Source organism: Vipera berus (genome assembly GCF_964194415.1).
Source record: "Vipera berus genome assembly, chromosome: 1".
NCBI classification, from domain to species: Eukaryota; Metazoa; Chordata; class Lepidosauria; order Squamata; family Viperidae; genus Vipera; species Vipera berus.
This window is the reverse complement of record NC_138202.1, coordinates 102,630,559-102,649,964: the sequence shown is the minus strand read 5'-3', so window position 1 is coordinate 102,649,964 and position 19,406 is coordinate 102,630,559. Positions and strand designations below refer to the sequence as shown.

General features: G+C 36.7%; 1 protein-coding gene across 1 annotated transcript in view; it reads right to left on the bottom strand.

Annotated features, from left to right (window-relative positions):
- INSC (INSC spindle orientation adaptor protein) overlaps positions 1–19,170 on the bottom strand; it is a gene marked incomplete at both ends in the record, with an annotated part of 89,755 nt that extends 70,585 nt beyond the window's left edge. The window contains 2 exons of the mRNA XM_081325774.1: positions 1,201–1,540; positions 19,142–19,170. Coding sequence (XP_081181900.1) covers positions 1,201–1,540; positions 19,142–19,170 — 369 coding nt within the window. The remainder of the gene's footprint in view (positions 1–1,200; positions 1,541–19,141) is intronic.
- Between the last annotated feature and the right edge of the window lie 236 nt (positions 19,171–19,406).

Sequence of the window (19,406 nt, the reverse complement as noted above, 5' to 3'; positions counted from 1 at the left end):
CAGCACACATATTAGAATCACATTGCTATGCAAATCTAAGATGCTATTTTTTTCTATCATTTCTGATATCCATACTGCTCATGAACATATAGGAGCTTGATCTGGATTGGGATTATATATATATATATATATATATATATATATATATATATATATATATATATATATATATATATATATATATATATATATATATATATATATATATATATATATATATATATATATATATATATATATATATATATATATATATATATATATATATATATATATATATCAGCTGCCAGTCTTAGACCTGAACTGGTGAGTTGTGCTGCTTTTGTTCGGCTCTGTGTTTGTGGTGGTGCCAGCCCATCCACTCAAAACACATCCCCACCCAATCAGAACACAGCCCCCATTCAAAACACACTCCCACCCAATCAGAACACAGCTAAGCCCCACCCAATCAGAGCACACCTCCACCCCATCAGAACACAGCCAAGCCTCCACCCACAGACCACACCCCCTCTGGCAGTTTAAAAAAGAAGAAAAAACAGCCACTACCACACACTTCTCCCAGAAGAATGAAGCTGAAGTCACCAGCCTGAGGATGACAGATGAGATTTCGTCGAAACGTTGCCCTGATACCTCCAATTCTACGTGGGAAAAAACCTGAATGACCAAAGATCTACATACAAACACCCATGAAAACCTCAGAAAACACACACACACACACACACACACACACACATATGTGTGTGTGTGTGTGTGTGTGTGTGTGTAAATTATTCAAATTGCTAATAAAGAATTTGGGAGGCAAATTAGCAATTTGAATAATTTACACAAATAATGAGCTGTCATAAGTTGACTATATCCTGTGGATAAGCCTTGAGTCAGGCCAAAGCAGGAAAGAAAGAGTTAATTAGCAAGGTGCATTCAAAAAGCCTTGACAAATTCTTAACATATATATATATATATACACTTAATGACCTGCACTTTTTCATTCTGAAATTCTATTGAGTGATCTTATTGAAATGAGCAGACAAGTGGAAATATAGGAAAGGCTGAATTAGAGTTTCCTATTCTTATATTTGGCAATCTTACTCAGAAATTTAGGGAGTTGAAGTCCACGAGTCATAAAAGAGCCAAGGTTGCCTACCCCTGATCTAGACTGTAAGTAATAGTGTCATAATACTACTGGTTCTACATTGATTTTACCTGATGCATTTCTTCCCAAGAATTCCTTGTGAGTATATTATATTCATTGATCATTGATCGGACATGACAACTGACTCGTACTGTCATGCTGTGCACCCTCTGCCATCTATTCTTCTCCAGTTTTTGAACAATCCTGGTCAGTTCGGTACTTATAATCCAAGCTCTTTTCAGCAATAATTGCAAGTTGTCACAGGTGCCATCTTGTGATGAAATGGGAAATTCACCCTCTTCTTCTAAACTGATTGGCTTAGACTGAAGGATACACATGCATTCACTCTCAGTCATGAGCTTCAAGTCTTCCATCCAGCGTTGGACTGAGTCCATCTGAATTAAATGCATACTAAAAGGAGAAATAAAAAACTTTTAGCAAAATAATATTTAGCAAATAATATTTAGCCAATTATATTTCTGTTACACTGTATTTGGCATGGTTCTTCATACCAAGCCAATTTTGTTTCAGCCAAGACATCTGGTTACCGACTGATACAAATAAATTAGGTGGATTTTTGGTACAATTTATTATTATTATTATTATTATTATTATTATTATTATTATTATTATTATTATTATTATTAATAATAATAATAATAATAATAATAATAATAATAATAATAATAATAATAATAAAGTTGGAAGGGATCTTGGAGGTCATCTAGTCCAACCCCCTGCTCAGGCAGGAAACCCTATACCATTTCAGACAAAGGGCTGTCCAGTCTCTTCTTAAAAACTTCCAGTGTTGGAGCACACACTGCTTCTGGAGGCAGGTTGTTCTACTGGTTAATTGTTCTAACTGTCAGGAAGTTTCTCCTTAGTTCTAGGTTGCTTCTCTCCTTGGTTAGTTTCTGTTATGTATGGGGGTTTAAGAGATACAGTAAGCCGCTGCATAGCCAATACCACCAGGTGGCGCTGTACCGAAACTGCTGTGGCCAGTTAGTTTCAGCGGGAAACTAAGGTTTAAACTGATTGGCTGAGGGCGTACCTGGCCAGGTATATAAAGGTACAGGTAACCCCTATTTTCTCAGTACAGTTTCTACCACCAATAAAGAGCCGCTGGCCTGGCGTCTTTCCTGCGTTCCAGAACCCACTACACAATAGTTTCCAATTATGAAAGCATGGGCAGAAGATCTTGAGTTGATTTTCATATGCATGAATACAAAATTCCAGAGAGTTGCAGGGCAATTCTGTTTTGAGCCTAGCATTCTATATGAATTCTTATCAATTCATTTCAAAGGTAGGACACAAATACAGTAGTGAGTGAAGCTCATAGATTCATTCCAGTTTGAGGACTGTTCTGTTCAATTTGCCGAACAGAAGCGAATATATATTACAATGAGTTAACATGTAGTGTTTTTCTTTCTTATTCTATCTTAGTTTGTATTAATTTTCACTCTTTAGCTTTCAGTAAAATTATGTTTACAATATAATCCTCCTTGACTTCATTTCTACTTCATTGTAGCCTCCATTCTCATCTGTCACTAACCCAGAGTAACAGGAATGGAGTCACTTGATTTTGAAATCCTGATAACCTAGTTTAAGGACAAAAGGCTATTGTCTTATCCTTCAGCGTAAAACTTAAGATAAACAAATAACAAAAAGTTGTATTTCTGCACAGCTAATCTACTGATGTACTTCGAATAGCATAGAAAATTGAATTTAGGCTTAGTCCAGTTTATTATTAGCTAACATGATTAAAGGTTATTTAATGCTGTGATTCTGCAAGCTGACTGAAGACATTAGTCATGATATTGGTAGGAAGGGAGGTAACAATTTTGCAAGGCCATTTCTTCCCCTGCTAAAAAAAAGCAGCTGTTGAAATCTCTCTCATATGATGATATGAAATGAAAGGAATGAAATGATTATAAAGAGAAATTAGGATTTTTTTTCCAGTTTGGAAATGGTGAAACTATCTTCTAAAAAAAAGAATTAGTCTTTTGCTGAACTATAACTACATATGACATGGCAGATGAATATAGCGTGCAATAAATTATGTGGATATAATTTGACATTTGCCTGAATCAAATGAGACAATGTGGTCAAAAGCATCCACACAATTCCTCTTTTTTTCCACCCCAGCATATTCTAAATAGCCCCTGCTAAAACACAAATGCTACACCTGAGTTGGGGAATTGATTTCCCCTCTCCCACGGATTTTCAAAGCAGAATCTCTTCCAGAATTTATTCCCATCAAACAAATATCAAAATCTTTCACCAGCAGGGGAGAACTCTTTTCTTTCCGCTAGGGACATTAAATAAGGTGTGTGTGGGGGGAGAAAATACCTCCCCTCCCCAAATGTAGTCTTTTTATAGCTTTAACTTCTATCATTAGGAAATGTTATACAGATATGGTATGGATAATATAACAAAAATAGAATGTTATCATCAGATGATGTGAAGCTATTGATTTCAAGGGGGATGATTCCCTCGGTATTTTGTTTAAACAAGCCCATTCTCCCTGGCCCCTTGGCAAATACACTCACTATAATATACCTCGACATAACGATTAATATAGCATTCCAACCAACACTGGAGGTTTTTAAGAAGAGATTGGATAAGCATTTTGTTTGTATAGGGTTTGTATAGGGTTTCCTGCCTGAGCAGGGAGTTGGACTAGAAGACCTCCAAGGTCCCTTCCAACTCCGTTATTCTGTTATTCCCTCCCTCTCTTCCAGGCTCTTTCTTTGGGGAAGGTCTCCAGTCTGCTTCTCTCAGCTTCTCTTCTTCTTGGCCCTCCCTGGTTCATCCCAGCCAAATCCTCTGTCCAATTCTCTCACAAACTTCCAACCTCTTAGGTTCCACCTGAGCTGAACAGTCTATCTCAATGGTCCAGAATCCTTTGCAGGAAGTTTTGTGCCTTCTCTCTTGACCTTTTGCTCAGGAGCAGTCTTTCTGCTTTCCTGCCTTACTGCATCCAAACCTGTTTCCTCTTTCCGTCTATCCCTTACCACACCCATAGTTGGAGCCTTATGACCTGGTATCCTGTCTCCTCCCTGAGCTACTTTTGTTTAGACATATAATTCAGCCCCCCATTAACTTTAGGTAAAGGTAAAGGTTCCCCCGCACATGCGTGCTAGTCGTTTCCGACTCTAGGGGCCGGTGCTCATCTCCGTTTCAAAGCCGAAGAGCCAGCGCTTGTCCGAGGACGTCTCCGTGGTTATGTGGCCGGCATGACTAGACGCCAAAGGCACACGGAACGCTTTTACCTTCCCACCGTAGTGGTCCCTATTTTTCTACTTGCATTTAGGGACCAGTTAAACTATAAGAAGAAGGCAGCAGGTCTAAGTAAAGATTCCTCTCTCTCTCTCTCCCCTCAAATTCTGTTTCTCTGCAGTATTTACTTGTCATCCCCATAGATCCCATTTTCTTCATCCTTCAGTTTAACTTTTTTTTTCCTTTCCTGTTTTGCACCGACTACACAGCAACCGTAGGGTTCCAGCTGTGATTTTCCTACTTGCTGTAGCCTTTACAACACTCTAGTAAAGGTTGGCCTGTATTCTTGTCCTCTCTGTCAAAATATTGGTGGGTTTGTTTTACTTTTACAAATTGCTCTTCTTTAGCCTCCAAATGGATTGACCTAGGAATGTATTGCTATGAACGTAGTGGATTATGTTTCCAAGTATTCTAGAATTAGAATCCAAATTGGCCTTCATATGAAACTGACAGTTTCAGTGGTGCACTTAAGTAAGATGAGTTGTATACAAACACTGATACGTGGTTTAAGGTGCATTCAAATACTTCTTATCACATCATATATTTGAATCTTGACCTGGTGGTGGAAAGGCTCATGTTTGCTGAGAAAACAAGATTCAATAGAGCTCTAGCTGGGAGAATAATAATAATAATAATAATAATAAACCTTTATTGTCAAAGTACAACATGTGTACATTGAGATTAGCTGAGCCTCCCCCTGTGCTCTCTCCCCCCAACACACAGTGACAACAAACCCTCCATCCCACCACACTATGTGAACCAACTACACCACACACCGGCCTCCCAAGTCAATTCTGCATAAGATTATATAGATAGATGATCATATGATCATATTCCCTAAATCCTACAATCCCAATAACTTGTCTTATTGAATCCCCAGAGCGGATTTGTGTGTGTAAAAGAGGGAGGAAGAAAACAAATGCCTATTATAAAGTCTAGGCTGAAATTCACAAGCTGCACTAGGTGTAATTCATACTTCCAATTGGAATCCTAACCACAGTTAGAATTCTGCTATTCAGAGCACACACCTTTAAAAAAAATATCATTTTTTTTAAAAAAAAACTACAAGTTCATAGCTTAAGGCTTAACAATATTTTATATTACTTCCTTAAAATTAAAATCAATATGTGAAGTAGCAGTCAGAAAGCTTACAAGGATAGAATAGCTATAATTGTTAGACATGCTGGCAATCATTCTGAGCCCAATCTGACAGCAGTAAAAAGAGCATTGCCATTATTGTTCCCCTCAGTAGTGCTCTGGACTCAGAACCTAGTTAGGTTTCATTAAGCAAAGAAAAAGAAAGAAAGAAAGAAAGAAAGAAAGAAAGAAAGAAAGAAAGAAAGAAAGAAAGAAAGAAAGAAAGAAAGAAAGAAAGAAAGAAAGAAAGAAAGGAAGGAAGGAAGGAAGGAAGGAAGGAAGGAAGGAAGGAAGGAAGGAAGGAAGAAAGAAAGAAAGAAAGAAAGAAAGAAAGAAAGAAAGAAAGAAAGAAAGAAAGAAAGAAAGAAAGAAAGAAAGAAAGAAAGAAAGAAAGAAAGAAAGAAAGAATCTTCATACAAAATATTGGTGGTACATTATCGATTTTAAATTTTAAAAAATTATTATGTTTTTCTTCTCATTTTACATGACCACATCATATGAGGCCGTGTATTATCACATTTTTTACAACTCCAATATAGAAAAGGTGATGTCCATCCTTTCAAATGCATTCTTTGGAGAGTCCAATATACCCTAAATACAATTTTTGATGAACCAACTTTAACTTGGTTAATTTCAGATCTACAGATACAGAAAGTGTATATTTTAATAATAAAAACAATATTGTAATAATAATATATTTATAGTCAATCTTCCCTTCCTTTCATTTATAAAAAAGCTGATATTTTGAGGTAAGTTTGATTTGGATGTGATTCCAAAGTGCATATCAATAAGAATATGTTCAGCTTCCATGTCGAGATACATTTAAAATATAACTTTCCTAGTCAATCCTCAGATCCATATGTATTACACTGTAGAACAGTCTTTAAAAATTGAAAATTTCTAATGTATGCCAAGCAATTCATTCTAAAACACTTTAGATAACGAAGTAAATTTTATGTCTAAACAAAGGCAGTCACATTTTCTTGTTGAATTAAAGTGTTATTGCTTTTGGATGTAAAGAGCTCCTGTGTCTTGTCCTTTTGTAGTGATTTAGATTACCACTCTGAAGACAAAATATAAATATCTTTTAAAATATAAAGCATGAAACTCAAATTAAGTGAAAGAGATGGATTGAAATAAATTATCTAAAGACTTCTTTTATTTAAAGTAGGAGAACACTACTAGACCAATTTTCTAGTTGTTCAATTTAAGAATATAATTCTATTTATTTCCTTACTTATTTTTTAAAAAATAAGTATAGTTTTAAAGTAGAGATAAAACTGGTAGGTCTTACAGCCCAATTTAGGTTTCCATCTTTATTCCAGTTATGTCATATAAAAGTATAATATATGTATGTAACAGTTTGACTGCTGAAAATATCATAATCTATTATTTTATTAAGCCTGAACTTTTCATTAAAGACAACAGCACTAAATTGAGTTATGAGTAATGGTTCAGTTTTAATTGGTGTTTAGTTTATGCCTTAAATCACATAGACTGCAATCCTGTATTGACTTTTCTGGGAGCAGAATTCAATGGAATTTACTGATTAAATACATAAAAAGTGCACAGTCAGGAAATAGGCATCAGATATATGACGCAGTAATAATATCTTTTCTCCCTGGTATAATGCCATTGCTTCCTCTGACTCTTATTCCCATTATTTTTAATGGATCGCTAACAGATCCTGCCAATTAAATGGTTAGAGGTTTTTTCCCCTATGGTCATACAATTCGTGCTGTGAGCTTTCATTTTCACAAGTCCAAGATGCACTGTATCTTAGTTGATCTCTTTCTTTCTTAAAAAGATGCTAGGACATCATTTCCTAGTTATTCATTCAGCTTTTCCATTTTGTATTCTTGACCGTTTTAAACTCACAAACATTTAAGTGACAAAGTCACATGCCTTCATGGAACTTCCATGCAATGCTTATGGCGCACAAGCCAATGAAAAAGATTTCCAGAGCTGCAGTAAATATTAAAAGCTTGAAACTACATTCATTTACAAAACATACTATCTCTACGTGTACCATTTTTCACATGTTCATTTTACTGTGTGTAAGATATAGAAAAAGTTTAAAAAAAAAGCATACTCATTTATGGTGTGTGAGTGAGAGAAAGAGAGAGTGATCATCTTCACTTCAAAGAATTCAGTGTCATATCTATGTCTTATTCTTTCCACATAACAACTCTGTGTGATAGGATATGCTAAAAAATTGTGGCTGGTTCAAGGTCACCAAGAGAGCTCATGGTTGCATGCAAATCTGAACCTAGGTATCTTAATCCGAGTCCACTGCTTAAATTAGTATGTCCAGTAGAGTTTAAACAGTTAACAAAAATACCTTATATTTGTTAACTATGATTTATGCAATACTTCATGCTTATACAGCCATAATATTCTTAATATCCATGTAATTCTATAAAGCATTTGACCCATATTGATCCACTAGAACATGCTTATGTTGAAGATGCCTCTACCGTTTCGAACTGGGAAGACCACATTCCATTTGAAATCAGGAAAATCCTCACTTGATTACTTAGCTTTCAGTACAACCACATAGATTCTTGTGACTATATAGGAATTAAAGATAAGTAAGTAAATCAATAAGGGATGCGGTGGCTCAGTGGGTTAGGACGCTGAACTTGTCGATCGGAAGGTCGGCAGTTTGGCGGGTCGAATCCCGAGTGCCGCGTAGCAGAGTTACTCGTCCCAGCCTCTGCCCACCTAGCAGTTCGAAAGCACGTAAAAATGCAAGTAGAAAAATAGGGACCACTACGGTGGGAAGGTAACAGCGTTCCGTGCGCCTTTGGTGTCTAGTCATGCTGGCCACATGACCACGGAGACGTCCTCGGACAAGCGCTGGCTCTTCGGCTATGAAACGGAGATGAGCACCGGCCCCTAGAGTCGGAAACGACTAGCACGCATGTGCGGGGGAACCTTTACCTTTACCTTTACTAAGTAAATCAATAAATAGGAAAAAGTAATCCAACCCTTCCTACCTCACCTTCAGGAGAGAACAAGACACAGAACAACAGAATTGGAAGTTGTTACCCTGAAACCATCCCATATGACATTCCTGAAATATATCTGAAATATATCTGGAATATATGCCATTCATCACATGGTGGCTTTTCAGAATCCATTACAAGCTTCTTTCATAACTGATCTAGAGATGACATGGATAACCTGGTTCAACTGCTCCAATCATGTTCATTCTTGCTCATTTACAAGTCTTTTGAATATTTTGGTTGATAGAGTCCTGGATTTTTGCTGCAAAAGTCCAGCATTAGCTAGTGTTGCCTTTGTTTCTGCCTCTCACTGCAATTTTTTTTTAATTCCATTTATATCCCGCCCTTCTCCGAAGACTCAGGGCGGCTTACAAGCTTAGCAGTAGCCTTCATTCTATGTATATGCCTGCTTGTTAGGGCTTTCACACACACCCCAAGCGGCATTATTACAAAGTCAGCTTATTGCCCCCAACAATCTGGGTCCTCATTTTACCTACCTCGGAAGGATGGAAGGCTGAGTCAACCTTGAGCCTGGTGGGATGCGAACCTGCACTAATTGCAGGCAGCTGGTGTTACTTAAGGAGGCATTAGCCCACTGCTCCACCAATCCTGTCTCTTATTCTTGGCTGCTCTTCCTTAAGATTTATCCCTCCCAGAACCAATGCTAATGGGTTCTCCTTCTAGAGCTAAAAATGTATTATTTCCTGGTCAGCTACAGATCAAAGATAACAAGATCAGAACTCAAACTCTTTCTATGTGGGTGCTGAGTGGGGAGTCCACTTTTTGTCTGAAGAAAAGAGGGGGCAAAAACCAGGGTGGGTTTTTTCATGAAGACAAGCATACTTTGAAAGATGCACTTGTTCAGGAAAAGATAAACTATTGGGAAAGCCGCACCTCCTGAAGCCACCTCATCATCAGGATCTCATTTTTAAAAAAAATTAGTTACAAATCTCGAACTTTGAGAGAAAGCCATTTTTAAATGACAAATAAATAAATAGCATTTGTTTAAAGAGGCTGGAAATAGTGTTTATAACTACAGCCACAATATAATATAAAACAGATTAATGTAAGTATACATTAGTCTATATTGTAACATTGACAGAGAAAAAAGAATGAGTAGCATAAGACAGATTTTTCATCAAAGTAGGAAAATATTACAACTTGTTTAAAATGGTTTTAACTAGGGTTTAGAGGCTTTATATATTTCCCTTCACAAAAGGAACCCAAAGCTTACTGATAAATTCTCAGTTAATTTTAAACCAAATTAAAAGATTGTACTGAATTTCTAGTACTCATAAGCACATACAGACTCAATATTCCTTTTGTGTGTGTATGTGTGTGTGTGTGTGTGTGTGTGTGTGTGTATGTCTGTGTGTCTGTGTGTCTGTGTGCCTTTATGTTTTTGTGCACGCAGATACATAAGTGCCTTTTAGTCAGTTTTGGACAGGTCCCTGCAGTTTTCTTGGCAAGGTTCTTAGGAAATGGTTTGCCTTTGCCATTAGATGTGCAACACTCAAAGGTGAATATGAATTACTTGCAGCCTATTTCTCATATTTTAAAAAAACAGACTAATGGTAGACAATGTATTTGTGTATTGAGACTAAAGACATTATGGGCAGAGGTGTCCTAATCTGCAAGAGAACAGGCATAGCATCGCCATACAATTCTGCTTGTTATGTGCCCACCATTTTTCATATTTTTACCCTTTCTGTGGACTTTGCTGAATGAGAGCTGCATTTCTTTAAGGTTAATTACTTCAGGGCCATGTGGTAGGAAGAGAATAGATGGTTTTAGAATCTAAAATGAGGGGAAATTGTTATTTTCGCTAATGCCCCCCTTTTCCCTTCTCCTTCAAGAGATAAAACATTTGGTGTATCCTGCCAGCTTTGGAAATAGAAAAAGAATTGCTGGCATTTGCTGGCATTTCTTGAGTAAGTTTTTTGCACTACATTAGAACCAGTTGAGTTCAACCTCAAAAGATCTTTACACTTACAATATAAGGAGGCAATGAAACATAACTGGCAGGTATCTTCAATATTGTCATAGTCCTTGTTTGATCATTGTAAAATTGCCCTTTCTCTTTCTTTAAGCCAATACTGCAAAAGTCCTCCCAGATAACCAATATGTCTTTGGGGCTAATTGCAGTTGTGATCTCAGGTCAAGAAAAGCTATTAATGGATGTTTTGGATGCAATATCCCATTTACCTTTCAGTGTCACCATACTCAAAGCCCCTGGATGCACGTTATTTACAGTATTTGGAGTTATTGGGAGAAGACACTTAAAAATTCCATGGACAGTTATCAAAACAAACAAATGGATCATCAAACAAATCAACCCAGAGTTTTCACTCAAGGCACAAATAACCAGGCTCAAATTATCCTACTTCAAACATATTATGCAAACATGTAGCTCTCTGGAGAAGGCTCTATTGGTGAAAAGAGAAGAGGATGACCAACAGCAAGATGGATAGACTCATCAGCAGTGGTGATGAGTGCACCATTGGAAGACCTGTAGGTTCAGGTTAGGAAGAGATTGTCACATAGAGAAAAATCTATCTACATGGTTGAATTAATTCAACCAAAAGTCCTGTAGGCAAATTTCCCAAATAAGTCATTTGCATGTGTCTTTTTTTTGCACGCTTACATTTATAAAGTGGTTTTTGTGTGAACCAGCTACTGCAGGTATGAGTCAAAGGATAAATTGCTAGTATGTGCTATTTGCCAAAATGAAAAGATTCCTTTGCCTAAAGTGCTTCAAAATATGTGCGCTAAGTTTGTTCTAGAGAGCAGATGTAGCAACATTGCTGCTCAATCAGTCTCAATTGGCTCCTCTGGTTTGTTTAGCATTGTGTGCAAATCAAGAGCTTTATTTCCCTCCAAAGTTTACTTAGATTCCTCCCAACATTACTCTAACACAGGAGTCTCCAACCCCCGGTTCGTGGACCGGCACCAAGCCACAGCATGCCAGAAACCAGTCAGCGCAAGCAAGCAAAGCCCCATCCACAGGATGCAGGCTGTACATAAAACCATGACCCCTCTGGTCTGCAGAAAAAACTCTCTAAACAGAACAGGTCCCTGGTGCTCAAACGTTTGGGGACCTCTGCTCTAACAGGATAAACCAAGAAGGAAAGCTTGAGCCTTCCCACAATAAACTCTGGCTTAACATGATATGAGAGCAAGTATGAGAGCCAACCTCTCAATTTATCCCTGCTGTGTCTACGAATGTGAAAATAAGTGAAAATCCAGTATGTTTTATATGTGCTTTTTTTGAAAAGATTTCTGTTCCTGGAAGCTTTTTTTATTATTTTTCTTGAAAAGTGAACATATATTTGCCAACTCAGAGTGGTGTTTCATTCCAGAAAATGTGGCAAAAAAGCATCAGCCTTTATAACAATCCATGTAATGCTATGTACATGTAGCATACTTTTGCTGTGAAAAGAAAAGCCGGCCAAAAGTCCTATATATTTTCAAAAGTAAATTAGATTTATTTTAATGGAAAGACAAACACAAGCAAGACTTTATCCCTGTAAGCATTTATCTTCCACTGGGACTGCAAAATCTAAATCTACTCTCTACAGCATCAGTAGAGAATTTCTATTAAAACCTAGGTATGCCAGTCTATACCCTTTCACTTTTCTTGCTATGCTCATTTGTCAGCTATGACTGTCTTCCAAAAGCCACTTGCTCTGTTTCTCTCTCTTACCTTTTATCCACACCATCAGGCCTGTCTGTGTCCCATTCTGTCTACGTGATCATCATGTGTCCTGTGTAATTTTACCTATGATTTCTTTTATTGTTCAGCTTCTTTGCTATGTGTATCCCTCCTCCGTCTTATTTAGGCAGGCAGAAGAGTGTTCAGAGTGTACAAAGCTACAAGCTTCATAAGTTTACAGATTCCTGCCATATGCTTCGTGTGTGACAGACACCTGCATTTTGCATATATCTTTAGAGAGACAGCATAAGTAAACTGCTTTTTATTAGTTCAGGAAGCTGCCCAGGTGCTATCCTCATTTTTAAAAGTTCTCCTGTCAGAGGAACAGGAGGTTCCAAATTAAAAAAGAAAATAATTTCTTAACTTTTTTTTCCCTATGGAATTCTTTGAATTATAGCCTGGGTTCTGAAAACCTGTGTAGAGGCATTTCATTACAGAAAATATGTCTGTTTGCTTTAAGAGGAATGACAGAACAGGAAAATCTATTCAATGTTCTTAATTCTTGACTACCTCAAAAGGTCCAATTATATTGGGCCTCTCTGAAAAGTGAAGGAGAACAAGGAATGAGAGGTAGGAAATAACTTTTCAAGAATATTATAATGGATCAATTAGACCTGGTCTTTGGGTGGATTGGCTACATTTGCAAAATTGTCGTGGTAGAGTACAGAGCCCCATATTTCTATAAGAAGCCTTAGTTTAATTAATATTATTAATAATAATATTAAATATTATTTGCAATTCTGTTTGATGTGCATGGTGTAATATTTCACATGCTTGAAAGGAAACAGAATATTTACCCATTTCTAAAGTGGGGGGAAGAAAAAATTTCATGAAATTAGCCATATGTCATTGGCTGAAATAAATAATGGGACTATAATTCCTTATTTATATAACTAGCCCACATCATAAGATATGAGGTAGAAAGGCAAATGTTCTCTTTAAAGTTTTAAATGATGTTTAGAAATAAGAAGCTTGGATGACATTAACCCTTCTGAATCGATACGGCTAACCTGGTCTAACCCAGAGTTGGACAAATAATTTTTTGAAGGGGCCACATGAGAAACTGGAACTGTTGTGGACATATATTAGAGGGGGGAAAAATAGCAGTTGCCTTCAATATAAAAGAAATGCAGGAGTCCTGATGGTGCAGTGGTTAGAATGCAGTATTGCAGGCAAACCCTGCCCACTGTCTGGAGTTTAATCCTGATGGGGCTCATGGTTGACTCAGCCTTCTATCTATACATGGTCAGCAAAACGAGAACGCAGATTGTTGGGAGCAGTATGCTGACATTGTAAACCGCCCAGAGAGTGCCGTAAAACACTATGGAATTGCTGTTTCTGTTGCCGTTGCCGTTGCTGTTGCATGAATGGCATACACTTATTTACATTTGATTTCTGATTTCTGATCAGCCTCAAGTAGTAGGCCAGATAGGGAAAGGGTAGGTGCGGATCTCACCTCAGGGGGCATGATATTCCAGAAGGTGGGACCCAAATGCTCTTCTCCTGCACCCTGCCAGTCAGAATGCCTTGACCTATGGGACCGATGTCCCTCCTCCTGGAACAAGAGGGGAAAGTCAATCCCACTGTGGGGAGATGGTTCCACAGGTAACCTGGACCCTGCCACGCAGGGGTTTAAAGGTGATAACCAACACCTCGAATTTCTTAGATTACTTGGCTGAACCTGAAATCTGACTGCTCTTGGATCTTTTTTTTCTCTGAAGTATCTGAAAAATAAGCTTTCATATTTTCATTCTCTAAATGAAAGTTTGCAGCTGGCAATGCGTTTGTTACTACAGTTGAAGATTTACGACTATAACAAATTCCTAGTGTCAGACATTGGCTCTGTTAATTGCACAAAACAAGTTAGCACAACAAGCCTATTGTGGAACCACCCCTTTAGTCTGGTACCTGGGCTTGTTGCCTGCTCTTCAGTGCTGTTTCAGCTGCCAGAAAGCCTGCAAGAAACTACAACCACTTCCTCTCCCCCCTCCCATCTTTTTTAATGGGGAAAAATCCCAGCTTAAAACTAGAAGCTATGACGCCTTGGCTTAATTCATATAATTGAGATTGGACAGTAAAGGATTGGCTCTAGTGCTTCTGTAGCCATTCCCAACACTTCTACTGCCCAGAACCTTATACTCAACTTCTTGTCCTCACATAATATTCTTTTAAAGTTCATTCCAACATAGAATGTAACCTGGTAGAGATATGGTTTCACAATGCAGCCATATTTTTCTCCTCTCCTTTCTATTTGGATGGTCAGAGGTATGGGATTTTTGTAATCTGGCATACAAATCAGCAATGCAATTTCTCAAACTACAGGTAGTGGGTGTTGATAGCTAAAGCATCTGGAAGGATTTGCACTAAAGGAAGTGTTTTCACAAATCCAGAGACATATGGATTATTTTATATATTCTATTTATGGCAGATTGGAAACAGAGCAAGTTGAAAAAGGGATTTCCCTTCAGCAATGTCACACCATTTCTCCTGCCCCAGATATACATTTGTCCAACATTCATGAGGCACCTAAACAATACTGAAATCAATAGAGACAAGATGACTTTCCTATTTCTCACGAGAAGGCAAGCTTTTGTTTCTCCCCACTGTAGAAGTTCTATTAAAAACTAAACTTAGTAATTGTTCATTATTGGCATGCCAGTATCCTGCTTCTGCCATTGTGGATGCAATATCAAAACAACACCCAATATGATATTATAGTGATATTCTAAGGGACATTGTTGTCCTTGTGGATTCCATATTGGATGGGTGGACAGCAGGCATAGAAAGACTTCACTGCCCCCATTATATTAAAGACATCCACATATTAAGTTGCTTCTCCCTCCAGAGCGCATGTCTGCAACCACACAGATGGAGTACCATGCAGAGGTTGCTCTTCCATTGCCTTACCTTATAAAGATTTGCTCACCATTAAGCCAGCACAGGTAGACAGTTTTAGAGCCTGCATTTAATTAACTTACAGATTGGTGTATGCCTGTTGATGGCCAAGCTTATTGTTTTTAATTTCAATTTTTAATGCTGCCCACTTGCCAATGATTCTGGGCAGATTTTTTTAACCGCAGTATTGTGGAAAGAATTACCTATTTTTAAAGTAAAAACAATAACGTTAAAAAAAATAAAGAAGAATAAGAAGGAGGAGTCCTGTTGCTCACCTGGATTCAATATACCCATGTCACCATGGGATATGGACTGTCTGATGCCTATATGGTCAGTTCCACTGCAAGACATTTTTACTTTTGCTTCATTACCTATTGTTCCTTGAGAGGTTATTGGTAGAGATTTGAGCAATCTTTTGAGTCCCTCAAAACTAAGCTTCAGCCTCACAATTCAACAATAGCATGATTTTTTAAATAATAATAATAAGACCAATCGTCAAGATCTTAACGCTTCTTGGGATGTTTATGACAGCAACAGTGATGGGTCATCTTTGGCCATCTCTGGATTCTGCTTTTTACATAAAATTAATAGTCTTCTGGAAATTGGAGTTCCAGCTAAAAAGTTTAAAATAGTATAAATGAAGGTTTTAAAAATTAAATCACCACTGATACATCATGCTGATGTAACATAAATCCCATTGGCAATCTTCTGAACACAAAATAGGACTTCTTAGTACATATTTTTCTTAATGATGCTATTTTTTCCTTAAATACTTCCCAAGGCTGATAACGTTGAATTGCTTATATCTACAGTAATTGGCATATTACAGTAACTAATCCACTTAGATGTCATACAAATATATACATGCTTCAATACAGCGATGCATTAATCCAATAATAATAATAATAATAATAATAATAATAATAATAATAATAATAATAATAATAATAACAATAAAACCCATTCTAAGACTGTTCTTAGTGCCAGATACTAATGTATTTGACAATATATATAAACTGCTTTCTTATATAGATAAATTATCTTTCAAGCAAACTGGAAAACTATTTGAGGCTATAAATATGCATGAGTTGACCTCAAGCAGATTCACAGCTTTGTCCAAACTTTGAAACTAACAAAGGAAGGGAAAACAGTAGGACAAAGGGAGGAAAGATTATAGTAAGTTTAGTGCACTATATAGAGAAGGAGGAAATCTGAATGTATTTCTGACCAGCCCTATATTTTCCTCCAGGTTTCTGTCAGCTCACAAATAGTCACATATTTTGAACTGGACTGATTCCACTCTGCAGCTCAAATTAGGCGAATCAAATAATGAGATGCTTCTGTTGCTTCCTTGCTGATGTTTTCAGTGTTGGTACCTTTCTGAAATATCTTTCTTACTGCACCTTTTATGTTATTCTGGTGTCAATTAAAGAATTTCATTTTCCCGAGTTTCTCATTTAATTTCTAAGCTGACATTTTATCTTTTTTACCCGGTCTTTCCTAGGCCCATCTCTGTTGTATATATAATCTATTGAATGTTGCCTTCCAAATCAGTAAAGATTCAGAGTGTTCTATGTAGCAAAAGGAGAGAATTCATGGTTCTGCTTCCGATCCTCAGGAAATACTATATGTCAACTAGGTTGCAAAATTTTGTACTAAAAAAAAATAGTACAAAAAGGTCAGCCTGCAATGTTAGTTCGCTCCTTAAACATAAAATGTTACAGCTTTTTAAAGCAAGTTCCTAGTACTACATGCAATCTATTTGTTTACCAGGCTTGTACAGCAGCCCATCTTGGAGCCACAACACAACCCTACAATTATATAAAATTGACATCATACAGAAAATAAAAGCCAAAAATAAAATAGAAACAAAGAAACTGGCACCACAATCCAGCTTCCTTGATGCAGCCAACAGTTCTGCCTTCCAACTCCAGCTTCATATTATCACAGCACTTGGGGAAAGAGTCAGCTCTTTACAGCTTTCCATAAAGAAATGCACATTTTTATAAAACATACATACAGATCTATTCAATAACCAAATAAAAATAAGCACCATGACAGAAATTCAATATTTGTCTGCTTTTTTTAAAAAAAAATCACTTCCAGCCAATATGATTTAACTAAAAAAAAATTAAAGTTCAGAGGAAGAGAGAGATTGTAATTCCCCTCCATCACTAAGATATATTATCTATTTATTTAATGGGCAACTCATCTTTCCCCTGGTGACTGACACAAAAAGCACTCAACAATAAAAGTAACATTTTATAAAATGCATTAAAACACTGAAATGTATCAGTGAAACAAAACATACCCACCCAACAAACTAGCTCATCCATCAAAAGCCTGATTGAATAATGACTGACTAAATGGGCTGAACGAGTGACTGAATAATTTTGAAATAATTTTTATATTGCTCTTCAGAAAAGGAACCCAGTGAGGTCCCTAAAGAGATAGTAGCCTGACCTAGACAGAGAGTTCAAAGGATAAGAAACAGCCACTTCACCAGATAAATCTTTTACAAGAGAAGGAAATATCAGCATTCCACTTGCTCTTAATTCCCATTATACAGAAAAATTTTCTCAGCAAACCGCCGATTTTGATATTAAGCGGTTTCATTATCATAGTGGAATAATCGGGCTTTTCTTTTTCTTTCTTTTCTTTTCTTTGTCCGTACCAAGGAATTTCAAGAGTAAATGAGATTTTACAAGAGAGCTCGGTGATCTCATTGTTCCTTGCAATCAGGTTGTAGGGCTAAACATTGGAAGCATAATGAAATTATGTGTTCATAGGCTCAGCATACATAATGGAATTCCTATTATTCGAACTGCTGTTACCAAGATTTTTTAATATACAGAATGCATCTCTTTCCCCAAGTAGCCCAATTTTGATACTGATTATACATTTCATTCATTTTTCTTCACCCAACTAGCAAATCATGCCTTTTTTTTCCTAATTATACTACTTACACAAAAGGGGTTGTGTGTGATGCTTGTGGGTGATCAATATAGACGCCAACAGTATTGTTCTACTTTCTAACTATAACCTTTCACACATTTTCTTTTTCCCTCTGGAAATGTACACTTTTCATTCTGAATAAAATCATATGCAATTAATCCAGTATTTTAAAAAGAAAAGACATTCATCTACACTTTCATTTCTAAACAATTTATTTTCTGTTATTATATCTCTGTTTAGGTTCCAATATATTAGATTTTATTGCACAGGGTTGATGTCTTCTGTTTTGTTTGTTTGTTATCTAGGCGCCAATTATAATTTGTAGTTTTGGCAGCAAAGACACTAGACGCAATAAACATTTGAGCCAAGAGGAACCAGATTGCAGTGGGATATACTGTACATGCAATAAATGAATTGTCATACTTTGAAAGAAAAACCTAAGGAATTAAAAATGAGCTGCAGCCCATAAAGCAAGAATTGAGAATTAAATCCAGTGCAATTATCCATTTGAAGGAAATGCATCAAACTTTAAAAGAGGATCATTTGAGGAGCAGAGAGAATGCTTCATATAAAGAATGCCAAACAGAGTCCCAGGCATCTCCAGATACAACTCAGAAAAGATTCTGTCTGAATCCTAGGAAGACATTACTCATCAGGGTATAAAATATTAAACTAGGCAGCATGGATGGGTTATCAGCTCAATTATGCTTTTGGTCAATTTCCCTTTTAAATGAGCAGGAGTTTGATTTCCAATTTCAGCAACAGGGTTTTTAATTTAGCAAAGAACATTCTATACGAAAATCCATTCATATTTTTATGTAGATTTCTCCTCCTTGACTGCCTTTCTATTTGCAGTTTTGTAAGAATAATCATTTTGAGCAGACAGTTTTTCCTTAATGCATATTTTGTCCTTATTCTCTCACATTATCTGCACTTTATATATGTTCATTGTTGTGCATTTTAAAATTATTAATAAACATACATCTCAGAAATGGAAAATGCAGGATATTTATCTGTAACACTTACCGTTGAACTGCCAAAGCAAGGAAAGCCATGATTATCTCAGCTTTTTTGCATGTATCCTCACAGTCCAAAGTCTGAAAGGCAAAGAAACAGTTAAAATTATAATTCTGAAACTTTGATTAGGAGATTTTTTTTGCTTGTTTTTTAAGGAATGAATCTGACAAAGCAAGAACCAGAATTTCTAGGCAACAGAACTATACATCAATATAGACCACGTGTCTTCCAAGCCCATCAAAAGAACATCAAGTATCCATTGACTAGGTAGAAA